An 18,082-nucleotide genomic window follows, 5' to 3' on the forward strand; every position below is an offset into this window, starting at 1 on the left:
ATATATAACATAGCTAAGCACATTTATTGTGTGCATAACTGGATCAACATTTCCAAAGCACATTTGTAAACCTTGATAGGCTCTTGATTGTCATCATCTGTAGCTTTAAGGAGATACGTGGGAGGGATTTGAGATTCCACTGGGGAATAACTGATGCTTAGAGCGGGTGCATTACTAATTTTTTTAGTCAAAAACACACTTTTATATTAAGTGGTTCATCAGGTTCAAATCTACTTAGCTTATACAGCCCCAGTCTCTTTTCATCCTGCACTTAACACAGCTGCAATACAGATGTAACTTGTTTCAGAGCTGGGTGCAAAACTCAGTCCAGCTATTTTGTTGACTTTATCAGTAACCTATTTTTAAAACATTACAATACACAGTTAAGCGTGAAAACAGCCCACAGGGGAAGAGAAGGGGCAAGGAAGAAAGAAACAATAGAAAAGAACCTTTGAGGCAATTTATATTTTTTTGCCAATTTGGTCTAATAGTTGAAGGATCAGGCTAGAAGCTAGGAGACTGTGAGTTCTAGTCCTGCCTTGGGCATCAAGACAGCTGGGTCTTTAGTCACCAGTCACTCTCTCTTAGCCCTAGGAAAGAGGCAATGGCAATCCACTTCTGAAAATCCTTGCCAAGGAAACTGCAGGGACAATCCAGGCCGTCACTAGAAGTCAGAAGGCACAAAGCAAAACAAATATTTATCTGCAGCTCACTTGTCCTGGTAGTCAAAAACTTAAAACTTATTTTCCAAAGCACCTGAGAGCAAGACAAGAAATAACAGATGAAATCTTAATGAAGAGAGATCCAATCTAAAATTAAGGAGAAATTTTCTGACAGTGAGAACAATTAATCCGTAGAATGGCTTGCCTCCAGAAGTTGTGGGTGCTCCACCACTGGATGTTTTCAAGAAGAGATTGGACAGTCATTCATTCAGAATAGTATAGCATCTCCTGCTTGGGCAGAGGGTTCGACTAGAAGACCTCCAAGATCCTTTCCAACTCTGTTATTCCATAATTCTGCAATTCACAATGGTGTGCTGATCACTTCTCGTCCAGAGACAATACATTTTGCCTCAATACCAGCATTGCATGGGGAAACTTGATGTGGATATAAGTGGCAGACTTCGTGCTAGACCCAGCAATACGACTCAGGTCTCCAGACACCTAACCTATATTCAGAAATGAGCTTCTTGCCAGAATACTCCCCAGATATGACAAGATTGGTTTCTTTATTGCAAGAATAGAGCAACATGCACTAAAATATTTGCCGCTTTAGTGCACACACCAATCAAAGCCTATATATATGATCCGTGCTCCAGAAATAAAATTCTACGCTTTTTTTTCTTCCACATTTCCAAATGGACAATTAAGTGACCAAGGCTGTGGGGTGGGAGACAGCTACATTATGACATAGTTGTTCTCTTCAGCCTGGGAATTGCAAGTTCCTGTCTCAACAGCTTTATTTCTAATAGTAACTCCGCAATTATGAGACCTTGTTATACAGCTGACATATTACTGTTGGCTGTTAACAATCAGTTTCATAGTATTAATTCTCCATGCAGTCTGGTCCTCAGAAATAGCCATCAATTTTTGCTTATTCATTCTTGTATGCCTCAAAGCCATGCATTTTGGAAGTGGAGTTCAGAACATAACTTAAATGTACTATTAACCAAGAGTCCCAGAGTTTAGAAGTCAATTGATTCTTTCCTACTCTGTTAGTGACATGAAGGTGGATATATTTTATATCTTGAATTACACCTAGGTGTTGTATTTGAATGGTGTTGAATACTCTTGAGCCTCATAATTCTGGGACATAAGCTCCAAGTAGCTGCAGAAAAGGGTTGGGGAGGGATTTTTATAAATATTTTACAGAGGGTTGGACTAGAAGACCTCCGAGGTCCCTTCCAGCCCTATGGTTCTCTGAACTTCTATGACCAGCTATCTCATCTACCAATTTATCACTCAGCATAGTTAACATAATAGTTAGCATTAGCGATCTGAGTACAAATTGGGTAATCCTCGATTTACGACCACAATTGAGCCCAACATTTCTGTTACTAAGTGAGACATTTGTTAAGTGAGTTTTGCTCCATTTTACAACCCTTTCTTGTCACAGTTGTTAGGTGAATGACTGTAGTTGTTAAATTAGTAACACAATTGTTAAGTGAATCTGGCTTCCCCATTGACTTTGCTTATCTAATGGTCGCAAAAGGGGATCACATGGCCCCGAGATACTGTAATTGTCACAGATACTTGCCAGTTGTCAAGCATCCAAATTTTGATCATGTGAACTTGGGGATTCTGCAGCAGTCGTAAATTTGAAAAATGGTCATAAGTCCCTTTCTTGGTGCCATTGTAACTTTGAACACTCATTAAATGAATGGTTGTATGTTGAGGATTGCTTGTATAAAACTGTTTTGATGAGTATTCTGAACCAGTTTTGGAAAAGACGTGCCTTTTCTAAAGCAGTTGAGAAAAAAGTTGAATTTTCATATGTAATGTTATTCTAAGTAAGAATCTTACATATGTTAGCATTATCAAACTGTCGATGCTTTGGATTTATTTTTGATCCAGAATATCTTCATATTTTTATTCCCATCTTTCTAGGCACATTTAACTTCTTTGAATCACCACCAGGCACAAGAAAAATAGTATCTCATTAAAAATAAAAACAACTTGGACCTTCCTTAAAAAAGAAACCTGAAAAGCACCATTGGTCCAAAGTAATTTGTACCAGTTGTATTTGAATCTCTCAGCAATGCCTCTAAAGTAAACTCACAAAAATCTTCTCTTCCTTTTGTGCTTCATAGCTGTGTGCCTGGTGACCTAGCATTTGAATGTGTCTCTAACTGCTGGAGTAGTCAAGAAGAGCTCAGGGGGGGGAGGGAACCCTTTCCTGAATGTCTGGATCCACTGATTTCTCCTGGCTTCTTGCAATAAAGTTAATCTTGTCATTGTGTTTGTAAGTATGCTCTAATCCTGTGACCAGCTGCTTCTCCTGAGCATTGAATTCAGCGGCTTCAGCCAGTGTGTCACATGTCATCACTTTTGACAGTGGAAACGAAGCAGATAACGTTTGCAACGGAGACTTTAGATTTGAGCTGCCATGAGTACCATAAGAGACTTTAAATGGTTCCATTCCTCTCCCAAAACATCCAGAATGAGAAATAGGTGTCTTGGTCCTGAGTTTTCCCATTCAAGGAAGCTAAACTGAGGTGCTTTTAAAGAAAAAAACCACCCAATCCAATAATAATCATGCAAACTCAAAAGAGTTTTATATTTCTAACGATCTTTGTTTTGTTTTCTTATTTTTTTTTTTTTAATGTACTAATAAAACTGCCGGTTTCTTTCAGGTGGGTGTACATGGCATTAGAATAGAATTCATCAACGAAAAAGGATCAAAACGCACGGCCACCTACTTACCCGAGGTTGCAAAGGAGCAAGGTCATTGTTGCGCTTTATCTCATATGATCTGGTGAAGAATTTAAAACATGCCTAGGAACTTATAATGCAGTTTTTGACCTTGCCCTGATGTCAGATGATGGAGCGGTCCTTTGATTGTAAGGGATGACTCTTTTAAATGCCACTTACACACTTGTAGAATGCAGATCCCTGGTTCAGAGCACTTCCCTAGATTAAAGGGATCCAGACATAGGCAGCAGTGGGACAAACATTGGTGAGAGACAGCGGGCAAAATAATCCATCCAGATATAATGAGAGAAAACTCCAGACACCAGCTGTGCAGAAAGCTCTTTTTAAGGGCCACTGTCACCATTTATGAAAGCAGTTCAGGGCTTTGTTTTGCTTTTTAAATCCTCTTACCCAACTGCTTCTGGCCCAAGAGTGCTTTTTCAAGAGGCAAACTGTTTTCCTTTGATGATATTTCGCTTCTCATCCAAGAAGCTTCGTCAGTTCTGACTGAATGGTGGGAGAGCATAGAAGGATTTATATTCTTGCAGTCATCTGGTTGTTAGCACTTTGTCTGAGAGCCGTTGAGGCCACTTGGGGGGGTTTATCTGTGCCCTCTGGGTCACCTGAATGAGAGTGCAAATGAGTGTGAAATGTTGGAACTGCCGGAAGGACTGTGTTGTAGACAGGAGAGAGGTGGTGTCATATGCCTCCCCCTCTGCTGACAGAGGGCTGCTCAATTTACACTCCGACCCTACGGGCACAGATAAAACCCCACGTGGTCTCAATGACTCTCAGAGAGAGTGCTAATGACCAGATGACTGCAAGGAATATAAATCCTTCTACTCCCTCCCACCGTTGTCAGAACTGAAGAAGAATCTTAGATGAGAAGCAAAACTTCTTCAAGGAAAAGCAAAGTCCAGTTGCCTCTTGAAAAAGCATCTTTGGGACAACCATGACCTGGATGACTGTGAGTCTTCTGACATGTCTTTTAGATACACCCCTAAGATGGGTTATTGAGATAATTCTCTGAAAAAAGGATATCAGACTAGTCAAAGAAATAGAATTGGCCCTATCGAGTATAATCTCGCTCATAAAATTGACTTCAGGTTTTTTGAAGTATCCCTAAGACCCCTTGTAGGAATGGAAAAGGACTGACACGATGGGCACCACCTAAATGCCAGGCCTCCAACTGAAAGCTATCGCTAGCCAACATTTTCCATGGTCACAGTTCAGAGGGTAACACTTTGTTTCAATAAGCAGCATAAGTGCTAGTAAAATTTTCACTAGTAGGAAATTGGATTTTAAAAAAAAAGACTAGAAATTATATATTTGTCAGGGTTTCGGTGCTGTGAAAGTGCACAGAATCTCCTGCTTATAATTTGGAAACGTTGCATGGATGTTATCGTTGATATGATATGTATGACAAAGTGCAGGCGGTCCTAGACTTATGACCACAATTGGGCCCAAAATCTCCATTGTTAAGTGAGACAGTTGTTAAGTGCGCTTTGCCCCATTTTACAACCTTTCTTGCCGCAGTTGTTAGGTTAGTAGCACGGTTGTTAAGTGAATCTGGCTTCCCCATTGACTTTGCTGATCAGAGGGTTGCGAAACGTGATCACATGACCCTGGGACACTGCAACCGTCATAAATATGAGTCGGTTGCCAAGTATCTGAATTTTGATCATGTGACCATGGAGATGCTGTGATGGTTCTAAGTGTGAAAAACGGTCATAAAACACTTTTTTCAGTGCCATTGTAACTTTGAATGGTCCCTAAGCAAATTGTTGTAAATCCAGGGCTATCTGTAGTTAATCCTGTTGCGTTGCCATTGCTCTCAAAACCTTTGTACAAGCAGGAACCAAGCAAGTTTGTTGGGTTGCATAGTCCTGGGGTCATCTCCTGTAATAAAACGTAAATATTTGACCTTTGCGCTGTAAAGTAGATTTCATTTCATGTCTTTCATGTTGGCTTGTTCTAAACTATCATGATTTGGGATATTGATTGGAATATAAATAACAAAAAAGAAATAACAATTTACCTTTGATTCCGCCTTTCTGTTATTCCAGAAAAAGGGATCAAGAGATCTAAACAAAAGCAAGATTTCCCAGTAAAAAACACGGCTGATTGAAAATCAGAAGGGTTCTGATAGTCCCTTTTCTGACCAACAAGTTTTATTAAAAGGCATGTTAGGCTCAAAAGAGGCTACCAGAAACCAGACCTTTTTTTTTTTTTTGCTGCTGTACATTAACATGGCATTGTCCTACTAAGTCTGCAACACACAGCACTATGGATAATTAAGAATTTTAATTTAGTTTATCCTGCACACAATTTGGTCCCCAAACCTAGCCTTGGTGTGTTGTAGAACTTGTTGAACACCAGGTTCCATCATCCTCAGTGAGCCCCAGGTTAGGGATTAGCCATTGTGTTACACTGCTTCTCATAACTGAACACAACACTGATAATAAGGTAACATTGTTTATTTGGGATTATTCCTAGTCTTATGTTGTTTTGGAATTGTTCAGCTTTAACCAGCTTACCTGTGGGAATTCCCCCTAGAAATACAAATTTCTGCACAATTTGTATTCTTTGCAATCAGTTAAACCTTTTGCAAAACTTTGAGAGCTGATTTTCTTTGTGTGTTCTCTTCTAATGACTCCACAGGCTGGGACCATATTCAGACTATAGATTCCTTATTGAGGAAAGGAGGTTATAAGGCTCCAATCACAAACGATTTCAGGAAAACAATAAAACTGACCAGGTAAGAAGTCCTGTTCCTGGGTTTTGCTGGGGTTCTTTGCAGGATCTTAGCTGTTCCTATCCCTGCACTCTTCTGGATGGAGAGCTCTGATGTCATTCCTGGGAACTGTTGGAGCCCCTGTCCCAGCTTAAGAGTCATGGCCCTATCACTTTGGTCTTGACTGTCCATATCCATTCCAGTTCTGGCTTCTCCATGGTGGCTCCATCCCTGTGGAGCATCATTCCTGCAAAAATAAGATTGGCCCCTCTTTGACACTAAGGCCCTGGAAAGCTGGTTTGGCCAGAGAGTCTGGGGGCCTCAAGGTGATACCAAGCCCACCAAGTAGTTGGTTTTATTGTTGGGGATGGGGGTGAGTTGTTATTAGGTTTTGTATGGGTTTTTACCTCTGTAAACCGCCCAGAGTCACCATGAGTGAGTTGGGCAACCAACATAAATTTTCTTAATAAGTAAGTAAGAGACAATGAGAGTTGAAGCCTGGACAGAAATGAGTTTTGGGAAGTTATATCTTAACCAAGTAAGTCTTCCTAGTCTTAATTCTGTTGAATTTTTCTTGTTCTTCTGGTTTTCCTTTAATGCTTAAACCAGGCATATCTAATCCGCAAGCTTTATGCGGCCCTGGACAGCTAGTCATGCAGCCCTACAAGATACAATAAAAATATTTTAAAAATCAAGGCAATTTGTTATTTATATACATTAACTATATTAAATATTTCCTATGCAGCCCAAGACAATTCCTCTTCACTCAGGGAGGCCCAGGCAAGCCAAAGATCAGATGCCCATGTCTTAAATTGAACAGAATAATGGAACAGGAAGAGACCTTGGAGTCTTCAAATTTTTCCTGCTTTAGCATAGCATTAGCAATAGCACTTAGATTTACATACTATCCCATAGTGCTTTACAGCATTCTCTGGACGGTTTACAGAGTATTACCCCCAACAATTTGGGTCCTCATTTTACCGGCCTAGGAAGGATGGAAGGCTGAGTTAATTTGAGCTAGTCAGGATCGAACTCTGGGCAGTGGGCAGAGTTAGCCTGCAATACTGTATGCGAACCACTGCACCACCAAAGGCTTCAGGAGATTAAACTTGTCCCTTTTTTCCCCTTTAACTCCCCCTCCCCCCCTTCTCTCTTTATCCCTTTTTCTCCCCACTTTACTTTTAGGTATCGTAGTGAGAAGATGACCGTCAGCTACACAGAATACCTTGCCCACCGACAGCATCACCACTTCCAAAACGGCATCGGGCACACCCTCCCCCCCTACAACCATTATTCCTGACACTGAGCCGTATGACCAGTCTCTGGACTTTTCTGCAAACCTCTTCCCAGGAGAACCCCCTCCTTCTTGGTCTAGCTATCTCTATTACTGTACCATTTTATGATGATAATTTCCGTTGCCATGTTGACGCTTCTCTGCCTCAGGTTAAGCTCACCATGGCAACGGGTGGAAACGCTGCATCGTTACAAAGAACCCCTTCGCTCTTTTCTCTCCCTCCCAAACACCTTTTTTTTTAATGAGTCACTGTGGACTGGCTGGGTTTTATTTCCTTTTTTTTTCTTTGTCATGACAACATAAAAAAACCTGGTCCTTTTTAAAAAAAAAACATTTTAAAGTTCTACTTCATTTATCACTCAATTGTATTGATCACCTTTTTCTGTGAAACTGTAGATGGAAGGAAAGAATGCAAATGTGTCAAGATAGAGAAAAATGAAATATAATAGTCTGCTCTTAAAATCATAAAATATTGGATCCCAAGTCAGAAGCAAGATAAAGATTGCCTTGAATAGGATGAATTCTTCAGCAGTTCCCAAAATAAAACTTGTAAGAGACTACGCGAACCTCTGGTTCCTGGTCTGGTTGGCCCAGTCAAATAATAGTAATAAGCTGAATTAATTATGATGAGAAACAAATTGTAATTTTGGTTAGTACCAGGAATGTCCAACCTTGGCAACTCCCAGAATTCCCCAGCCAGCATAGACTTCAACTCCCAGTTAATCCCCAGATAATATGGGTGGCTGGGTAATTCTGGGAGTTGAAGTCCACAAGTCTTAAAATCACCAAGGTTGGACACTCCTGGTTTAGACATAATCGTAGCAAGACTTTTATTACAGACCTGGATTGAGATCCTGGTTCGAATCCTTTCAAATTGCCCATTCAAATCACTGGAACTAAAAATGGGCAGATAGTCTGTGTCTCCCTACTCCAGTTCCTAAATCTGTCTTCAGGTGGATAGTGTGATCTGCCAAGCTCTATCCTCCATCAGCAAATTGACAAACAGAACCAATCAGAGTCACTCCAAGATTCTCTTTCACTTCTCAGATGTTTCTTACGGAGTCTTAATCAGGAGGAGCAGCTTGAAGAAACTGCTGTATTAGGAAGTCAGCAAATTTTGGTATTAGTGCCTTAGGGGACACAAGTTTTGGGAAGGAAGGTAAGACAGCAGAAGCACAAGAGGAGATACCTATTCCAAATTCTAAACTTTCCAGGCAGGTGAAAAATGTTATTTGGAGAGCAGGATCCAATTTTTGTCTCCTACCTTACAAGGCTTGCCCCTGTATAAATTAGCCATTCTTGATGGCACAATTTTTGGTGCTTTTGTTGATGAAATGAAAACCAAAGTAGGTGCACTGAAACAAAGAAAGAAAGAAAAGAGAAAAAGAAAAGCCCACTGATTTTTAGAAAAATCCTAAAGGTTAGTAATTTTAAATTAAAAATCTAATAGCAGTTACTTTTTTTTTTATTAACCTGCAATGCAGCGCTAGAAATATTTTTGGATAGTAGACAAGTTAGCAGAATCAAAATTGTTACCATCTCGGGGTGGAAGTAGCAGAAGTAGCTCGTCCTAACCGACCTTGAATTCTAAGAAGGGCTTTCAGAGTTCTCGTTTCAGGTGGTTCCTGAACTCGTACAAATTTTAATGAAATAGATCTCAGAGCTCTATTCCACAGATCCTTCTTGGTAATTAGAAGAACATCTTAGAGGAAGCAGATACCATTTTGGCAGAAGTCCATGTCGCCCCCCCCCCCCCCCCACATTTCATCCCATTTAGGGATGCGATCTTCATAGACATAGACTACCATAATAACCAACAGGAAACCGTATCACAGGCCCTGAAGTATTGTTGAAAGAATTGACTACGATCCCAGATGGGGAAGCGAGGAGAAAGTCTTTCCTTCGATCCACAGTATTTGAACGTCTGAATATTAACTTTCTGTTTCGATGCCTTAATTTTCAAATAAGTAAAAATCCTGAAAAAAAGAAAAAAGGGCAACGGATGAGGAAAGAACCCATTGGAGCTTTGGTTTGAAGTTCTGGGGTGTCTTTCCCTAACGGGAGGGTGGAAAAAGGGGTTCATTTTTTATGTGAAAAGTATTGTCGGTTGCTGTCTAATTGCAACTTTCCCTGTTTTGCCTTGAAAGGGAAACTTGAGCACAAGTTAAAATTTCTCTGCTGCAAGCATTTGGAATATCTACCATAGCCACCCAACATACAAACACACACACACACACACACACACACACACACACACACACACACACACACAGAGCCATCTTCCTCATTACAGTTCATGCTTCTGGGTGAGCTCAATGTTAAAAGTTTTTTTTAAAGAAAAAAAAGATCTATTATATATATATTAAAAATATATGTGTGTATTTAAAGGTGCTAATCATCTTAAGCAGGTCACGTGACTGGTCATGCGGACTCTAAAATCATATCAGATTTTTTTTAGAAAAAAAATCCTCAATATATGCAGATGTTATACAGAATTTCTTACCAGTGTAATAATGATATACTGATTTAAATAAAAATAATCCTGCAGGGTTTGAAGGAAGAGGTCAGCAATACTTCCCACCGTGGCTTGGAGGAGGAACAAAAAAAAAAAAAAAACAAAGGATCATCTTGTCAGCATAATGCACAATATTTTTTTATTTTCTCTCGTTTTGAGTGTCTCCATATAGCTATTGCTTTGGGAACTTAATCAAAAACAACAGCTGTCGTTCAAAGGGTTGAACAAACTGGAAAGGTGCGCTTTAAAAAAAAAAAAAAAGAAAACCAAAAAAACCTCCAGACTCTTTTGAACCTGTTGTAAATCTATGTTTGTTTTGAGAGCTATTCCTGGAATCTTGCAAGGCTGGCGAGATGCATCAGCGATAATCTTGGACATATGGGTGGCGATCTGTGGGCTTCAGTGGCACGTGTACTTCGTTTTTCCTGGTTGTGTTTCTTGGGTCAGGGAAGGGCTGGCCATGCAACGGGACTGCTGTTCCCAACTGCAAGGCTCTCCAACCTTGGCAACTTTACGACTCGTGGACTTCAACTCCTAGGATTCCTCAACCAGCCTGGTTGAGGCTGAGGAATTCTGGCAGCTGAAGTCCGCAAGTCGTAAAGTTACCAAGATTGGAGACGCCTGCATTACTTAATTGCCCAACTTAGGCATTTCTCCCAGACCCAAAGTAGCTTTTGCGGTTCCTTTTCAATCTGCAAAGCTGTGTCAGTTTCCAACCTGGGATTTTTTGGGTCACTGAGCCATAGATTGGTGTTGTTCAGGCAGCGGTTGTGTTTTTCTTGCCTTATTTCATTCCAAAAAATAAATCAAAAAGGCGGTTTAGTTTTAGCTTTAAATGTTTTCTTTCTTACACCTGTGTGGTGAAGGACAGTTTGGGAACTAACATCCGTCTGAAGCTAAGAGAGAGGAGACGATGGGACGACCGTTCCATCCAGGAGAGATGTGGGTGCTGCAGTGTGCATTTCTATTATACCATCTTCGCGCTGGGGTTGGGCATGGACCTCACGAGGGAGGAGGCATCCTGTGCTGATGCGCCGTCAGCTGGGAGCACCTGGCCCACCCACCCTACCCCCATTTCATATTGATGATCTCAACCTCTTGATGTGTCTTCAGCTTGTTCTGGGTTCTTGAAACTGTCTGGAGTAGCCGACATTCTTGTGTGTTGGACTGAACCAAAGACACCTCCAGCCGAGCCTCAATGCTGCTTCTTAAAATGTCTGCCTTCCGATCCTTCAAAGTCTCTGCAGGATGCAAATGGGTTAACTTTTTTTATTTTTGTACAGTTTCTAACTGATTTTTGCTAGTGATGTTAATTAAGTTTGAGGAACTGCCGCGGCTCCTCTGATGAAATTAAACTGGTGACTTTATGTTTAAATAAAATAATATAGAAACCCGACATGTGCCTCTCAGATTCTAAGGGTTTCTGGTTACACTTCTTAAGACCAGCAATGATTCTTTATATACAAAGATATGTTTTTTTCCTTGTTTCTTTTTTTATTATTACTGTTTCGGAAGGAAAGAAATAAACTTCCTTCTGCTCTGAAGCCAGTGGTCACACTGGTACATAAATGCACTGAGTTAAAAAGAAAAAAAAACTTTTGTAACAACTTATGACTGTTTTTGTATATCAAAGCTGATTCTTTCCAAAAGATTTGAATCTAGTTTCTAAGTTATTTTAGTGTTTTATATGTTAAAAGAATTAATTGTTCACCAGCATAATAACTAGTTATCTTCAATGGAAAAAGTGACATAGGTGGGCAGATGATCTACCTGGAGTAGCTCAGAAGCCCCTCCCCCTTCTTTTCCTTTGACTATTGATTACAATATTATCACAGATTACCACAAACCTCCTTCCATTAAGACTAGATTCTTATTTCCATGTTTATTTGCTATTAGTGTGAAGAAACTGTTGATTTTTTAAAAAACGGGCATTTTATAAGTATGGCTTAAAGGTAAAAATGAGGAAAAAGCAAAAAAAAACTACTTTAGAAGGTAATTTGTGGATCTGTGAGATATGGCTGTGGAAAGATATTGTAGTAGTTTTAACACTATTGTTATTACCTTTTAAATCATTTACCCAATAAAATGAGGAAAAATCGCAGCTGCTTGTATTAATGGTTTCCTTGCACTTTGATACCTTTCCTTAAGTTTAAGATCTGGTTGCCTTCAACCAGAAGGGATGACGGGATCTAGAAAAGCCCCACCCCACCCCTTAGAAGCAAGAGAGGCTTGAAATAAACTTTAGGAAAGTTTACAGGTAGTCCTTGACTTACAACAGTTCATTTAGTGACCGTTTAAAGTTACAACAGCACTGGAAAAAAGCGACTTGGGTCAGAGATGTATCTGTATAAAAGAGGCCAGAATGAAAAGAAATTAGTTGTACATCCTGAAGGAGGTGTTGAATGAACGAAATACAGTAGACATCTTCCCAAAAGGATCGGTTCTTTGGAATGCATAGAATATTAGGGTTGTAAGGGACCTTGGAGGTGGTCTAGTCCAACCTGCTGCTCCCAGGCAGGATTTCTTATACTGAAGCAGACAGGGAAGTCTAATCTGCCCAACCATCACCATGTTGAAGTTAGAACCAAGGGATTAAATTCAAGTTACAACCATTGGTGTAAAATATTTATCTCCGTGAAACAAAACATAAGCAGGTTCTTTTTCACAAACATTTTATTTTGAGATAGAAAAAACATTTGAGACAACTATATAGCCATAAACCCAAATACACAATTTTGTTGGAAAACGACTTTTACGTTTTAAAAAAAAAGTTTTTAAAAAATATCTTAATAAAATGATCTTAGTGGGTGATTCTATTTTTTAATTCATCAAAAATGGAAATAACTCTACTTCTGATTATCCCTCAATAGCCAGAATGAGCTAAAATACTAACATTTGAAGGCTATTTGATTAGAAAACAAAAGATTGTATGGCCACGAAGATTTTTGTTTTTTTGCCAAGCTATCAACTGAACTAAGACACTAGAAGAAAAGGACCATTTCAGATAGATGTAGCTACATCAATAAACTTCCAATTTCCCAGATTTGTAAGAGCCAAACACCTTGGGTGTTTGTAACAGCCACACTTGTAAGTAAAATTACAGCAATTCAAGAAACTTCCAGCCCTGAGGCCCCACAAAAAGTCCTTTGACAAGGTCCTGCTTTGAAAAATTTTAAAATACTCTTGCATCATGGAAAGTTAATGGTGGTATATATCATCCCTTTGCACAACCTCAGGTATAGATAAAACCAGTGTGAATCCGATGCACGTTGAGTGTTGGTGCCTTTTGGCTATGAGAGTAGAACTCAGTTCTGAGTTTATTTTTTCCAAAGCACACTCAATTTCCATGATGAGGAAGTATCAAAACCCTGATGCAGGCCACAAAAGGAGCAGCTTCGCTGAGGTACCCGACGTTAAAAGTGCACACAAGCCAATCATCCGTTTCTGGCGGTCTTCAAAAGACAACGCCTAACTAGAATTCCAAGAAGTTTTACAGCCATAAATGGAAACCATGAGCAACCTTGGGCTCAACAATCATACAAGATGTTAAAAACACAGGAAAGCAATTCGGAAGGATTCCATACCCAGTAGACAAACCATTAGTGGAAGCCAACTAAGATTCTTCCAAGACGTTATGAAAAAAGAGTAGGTGATGGGAACGGTGATGCTAAAAGGGAGAGGACCAAAGCATTCCAAGGCGCTCTCTTTGGCCTCCATGACAATCTCTGCTTGCAGCTTTTTTCTAGCCTCGTTCCAGGATGCTTTGAGCCAACCTTTCATTCAAAGAATTTAACACAGGCCAATGAAAGCTGCCAGGCATCAGTAAACAGTAACCACACAGGGTTTTTATTTTGGAGGGATGCAATCTGCAAATCCTCTCTTCAGGTTAACCGATTTATGCTATTATTATTTCCTTCCTCCAACCAATCTATAAATTAAAATGTGTATCCCTCTAACTACATTTTCCGCCCCTGCATGGGAAATCCTCCCATACTTGCATTTCAAGAAGGAAATATGGCACCTTCTTCCTTGGCACTTGCACTGTTAGTGATTTACAAAGATCATGCCTGCCTGGGGCGCCACAAAGGACACTGAATTTATCTTCAAATTAAGAATGAAAGGCGATAATGCCCTGCTGCTACATTTCCCCCAGCAAAGCTCACCAGCTTAAATTTAGAAAAAGGGACAAGGAAAATCCCAGCTCTAGAACAAACAATATTAGCTATCTTTCCTGCTGAAGGTGCTATTTTTATCAAACAGAGACTATCAACTTCTAGAGATCTGGCACCAGCAGTCCCTAATCTCTCCAGGATCTGATTGCTTCAGCCCAGAACTAAAATTCTAGTTCACAGAAGTTGCAACTTGGATCAACAGCCTCCACAACTCTTGTCAAATCACAGAATGAAAGAAAACGCTCCCTCAAAAGAGGTTTACAAGTCCCTGGTCTATTTATCCAGGACGCATGTAGAAGAAAACCCTTTAAGTGACTTAAAAAGAAAATTCCCAATCTATTGTGCTAGCAAGGCAGCTTTTTCATAAAATAACCGGGACTTGAACAGCAGACACAATGTTTTTGAAACAGCTATTGTATGATCTGGAAAGAAAACAAGTGGCACCTGTTTTATGAGCAAGTAGCTCTAAAAGGAAATTCAAAGTCTCCTGCGATCAAGAGGCACCCACACACTGATTACATAGTCTAGAAAAAACTTAAGATTGTGGATGATAAATATGGCACAGAATCAAAGGATAGATCCAGATTGATCATTGAGATCACAATACGAATACAAAGATCACTTTCATTGGCAGGTCCAAATAAGAAACCTAGCTAATTCTTGGCTTTTAAAAAGAAAAAGAAAAGTCAATATTCACTATTTAAAACAGATGCGTATCTCCTTGTAAGTTTTATGGTTCTATATGGAAGGAGTCCAGGACAACTGTCACATGCACACACACACACACACACACAAGCACAAAAACACTGTGGCTATGTTATTCATCTAGAAATTTCATTGCATGTACGTATGTATATCTGTTTAAATAGGCCACGTTGAAGAGTAAACATCAAGATTCATCAAAGCAGCAGCAGAAGACACCTGGCTCCCCAGGACCCCACTGGGGTTTTGACATCAGAAATTTGGCCCAAGAAACAGAGAGAGGAAATTTCCCACTGGGCAGCATAGAAGGAACTATCTCTTCTGATAGAAAAGTAACAACTAAAGAATACTCACAGTTGAATATTTACAAAATGTCTCAACGAATGCAAAAAAAAAAAAAAAAAAACCCCACCACCAAGATTTATAAAGCCCTCAAGTAGAAGATTAATTCTCTGATCACGCCAAACTGCAATGAGATTCAAGTTTTGGTCAACTGGAATGAAATATTCATACTAACTTTTGAAGTACTTCGTGGTGAGCACCCACCCCACCCCACCCCATTACTTCCCACATTCAGGTGGAAAGAGCAGATAAGGTTGACCTTAAGGCAAATTTTCTCTGCTTGAGATATCAAAGGCTGCCCAGCATGGGACTTGTAAGGCAATACAACTGGAGACACTGGCGGGGACGGTACAAAAGAGTAGCAGAAATCTAATTCAGAACAACTATCACAGCAACAACTCAGAAAGCTAGAGATTCTGCTTCTGAGGATTACTTTTCTCCAATTTACACCAATGCAGCTTGGCTACTTCAGACAAACCTGAATGTGTGCTGTTTTCCCCAAGGATCTCCAAATACGTTGGTCTGCAGGGTTCTCATCTAGCACAGTCTTGCCAGATGGTGAATTGTGGATGAAGAAAGGTTATGCTTTGTTCTGGAGTGGCCTAGTAGGGGGAAGTTGATATATATGTGGATATAACATTGAATACATGTATGTACAATATGTAATACATTTATGTAAGTATACATAGCTATGACATAGAGTCCAACTCCAAATTGGCAGATTTTCTTGGCCAGTGCCTTTAACTGAGACAAATCTATCTCCTAAATCTTAATCCAGCAATTAAGTTGTTTTTCACCAATTAATTTAGAAGAACAATCTGGAAGGTGCCAGCAGATATGATGGCATCTGAGCAGGCTTCAGCCTAAATTTTCAGGAGTTTCAGAAGGCAGTGTTTGGCAAGTAGATTGTTATTGTTTCCCATATGTTTAACCAATTTCAACCACGCAAGAATCTTTGCATCGACACTGATAGTGAGAAAGCACCCAACACTATTTATGCTCAAAGTCTACATGAGACAAGAAGAGGTTCTGTGCTGAAGATAAAACCTAAGAGCTGCCACACAGGAGGAAAACTGACTGAAGTCATGAGCAAACGGAATAGTGCTTTCCATCAGCCAAAGTCCTTGATATGACGGACATCTGAAACTCCAAAGGTCCAGGGTGGCAAGATCAGAAGTTGCACTCTAAGTCTACTTGTGGCTTTTTGTAAATAAGCCCATGGTTTCGCCATCCTTGCCAGTTACAGGGAATGAAGATTCAGCAGAATAGTGGGAAGATAAACCTGATGTCATAATAGAAGAAAGAAATCAAAAACAGTATAGGCAGTGTTCTTCTCCAACCCCAAATACAATGGTTCTTCTCTAGATCATCTCTTCAACAAAGAAATAAGAACCAGGATGGAGTCTCAGGATACTTTCTTAGCCGGAAATCGTAGTACATCCACACCGAGCTTAAAGAAAGGGACAGTGTTATAGAAAAGGAGAATTATGAGTTTTCCATGGAACATGGTCATGATGGACTGGTGTCCCGATGCCCAGATTCTATACCAAGGGCCATAGAAAGGATCAGAAATAGCCGGGCACAGTATGTTGTTCAAGTTCACTTCAGTGATCTAGAAGAGCAGGAGAAAGATTGATTTTTACTATCTTTCAAAACAAAATGTCTTTATACTATCCTACAATAATTTGCCCTACTTTAAGAAAAGTAGTAATGTTCCCAGTCCTTAAATATTTATTTATTTATTTATTAAATCCATATGTCACCTGTCTCACTATCCATAGTAACTATGAACCTGAAATGTGTCAGTTCTTCTTTGTCTTCTCTGGCACCCCAGTTTACACCCAAACAACACCCTCAAACAAATGTAATTCTGAAGCTTTTTAATGTACTGCAGTTTCCTCTGTTTAATCTACTTGGGTAGAAGGTAAATCATTTAAAACAAGAATTCTTTTCTCTAAGCTACATCTTCTGTTTCTTTTTCTTTACTTACCTGCTCCATTGGCATATTTTTACTAAACCCACCCGTACACAAGCCAAAGAGAGATATACAATCCATATAAGCAAATTGACTTACAAGTCCCAAGATCTGTAAAAAAATGTAGTGGTAGACAAACATGAACCCAGTGGAGAGCAAGGCCCACCAAAAATTCCTGGATGGCTCAGGAGTGTAGACACCTTTTAGAAAACGAGAAAAACAGAAAAATGTTTTCTGCTATTTCAAGATGGGCACCATTCTTTCTTTAACGAAGTTATCAATTTTCACCCAGAAAATCCAAGATTATTGCAATAGAAAACATAAGCTGGTAGAAATATCTCTGTTGTAGACCAGACTGAACACCAAAGAAGAGAACTGCAAACATTTCACGATGCTGAGAAGACCATGGCTGACTCCTGGCTTGAAAAAGTTTGCACACTAATCCCTTACTATAGGTAGTCCTCAATTTATGACCACAATTGAGCCCAAAATTTATGTTGCTAAGTAAGAAATTTGTTAAGTGAGTTTTGCCCCATTTTACGACTTTTCTTGCCGCATTTGTTAAGTGATTCACGGAAGGTGTTAAATTAGTAACACAGTTGTTAAGTGAATCTGGCTTCCTCATTGACTTTGCTTCTCAGAAGGTTGCAAAAGATGATCACATGACCCCGGGACACTGCACCGCCATAAATGTGAGTCAGTTATCCAACATTCAAATGTAAATCACATGACCATGGGGATGTTTCAACAATCGTTAAGTGTAAAAAATGGTCATAACTCACTTTTTTCAATGACGTTGTAACTTTGGTCACTAAGTGAACTGTTGTAATTCAAGGACTACCTGTATTTCAGCAAACCAGGACCACAGAAGTCAATGCCAGAGCAGGCAGGAAAGTTAATGGAATACACAGACTCATTCAGCCAGACTACGGTTAGTC

The 18,082-nt window shown here is 39.7% G+C and overlaps 2 protein-coding genes across 8 annotated transcripts in view; one reads left to right on the plus strand and one right to left on the minus strand.

The window, feature by feature from the left end:
- The window catches only part of AMMECR1 (AMMECR nuclear protein 1), a 91,385-nt gene extending 79,331 nt beyond the window's left edge, over positions 1–12,054 (plus strand). For 2 of the 4 annotated variants that reach the window (XM_034435050.3, XM_087877535.1), the window contains 3 exons: positions 3,353–3,443; positions 6,072–6,168; positions 7,330–12,054. In XM_034435050.3, the coding sequence (XP_034290941.2) occupies positions 3,353–3,443; positions 6,072–6,168; positions 7,330–7,444 (303 nt within the window). In that variant the 3' untranslated portion in view covers positions 7,445–12,054. Of the gene's footprint in view, positions 1–3,352; positions 3,560–6,071; positions 6,169–7,329 lie in introns of those variants that run through there. The other 2 variants (XM_087877534.1, XR_015729682.1) reach the window with 2 other exon arrangements.
- A 557-nt stretch (positions 12,055–12,611) lies between these two features.
- Positions 12,612–18,082, minus strand: part of TMEM164 (transmembrane protein 164) — a 48,652-nt gene continuing 43,181 nt past the window's right edge. For all 4 annotated transcript variants that reach the window (XM_034435052.2, XM_034435051.2, XM_087877537.1 and 1 more), the window contains 2 exons: positions 17,244–17,344; positions 12,612–16,781 (listed from right to left, as the gene is read on the minus strand). In XM_034435052.2, coding sequence (XP_034290943.1) covers positions 16,575–16,781; positions 17,244–17,344 — 308 coding nt within the window. In that variant the 3' untranslated portion in view covers positions 12,612–16,574. The remainder of the gene's footprint in view (positions 16,782–17,243; positions 17,345–18,082) is intronic.

This window comes from Pantherophis guttatus, chromosome 12 (assembly GCF_059756535.1).
Source record: "Pantherophis guttatus breed Tessera chromosome 12, ASM5975653v1, whole genome shotgun sequence".
Taxonomy (NCBI): Eukaryota; Metazoa; Chordata; class Lepidosauria; order Squamata; family Colubridae; genus Pantherophis; species Pantherophis guttatus.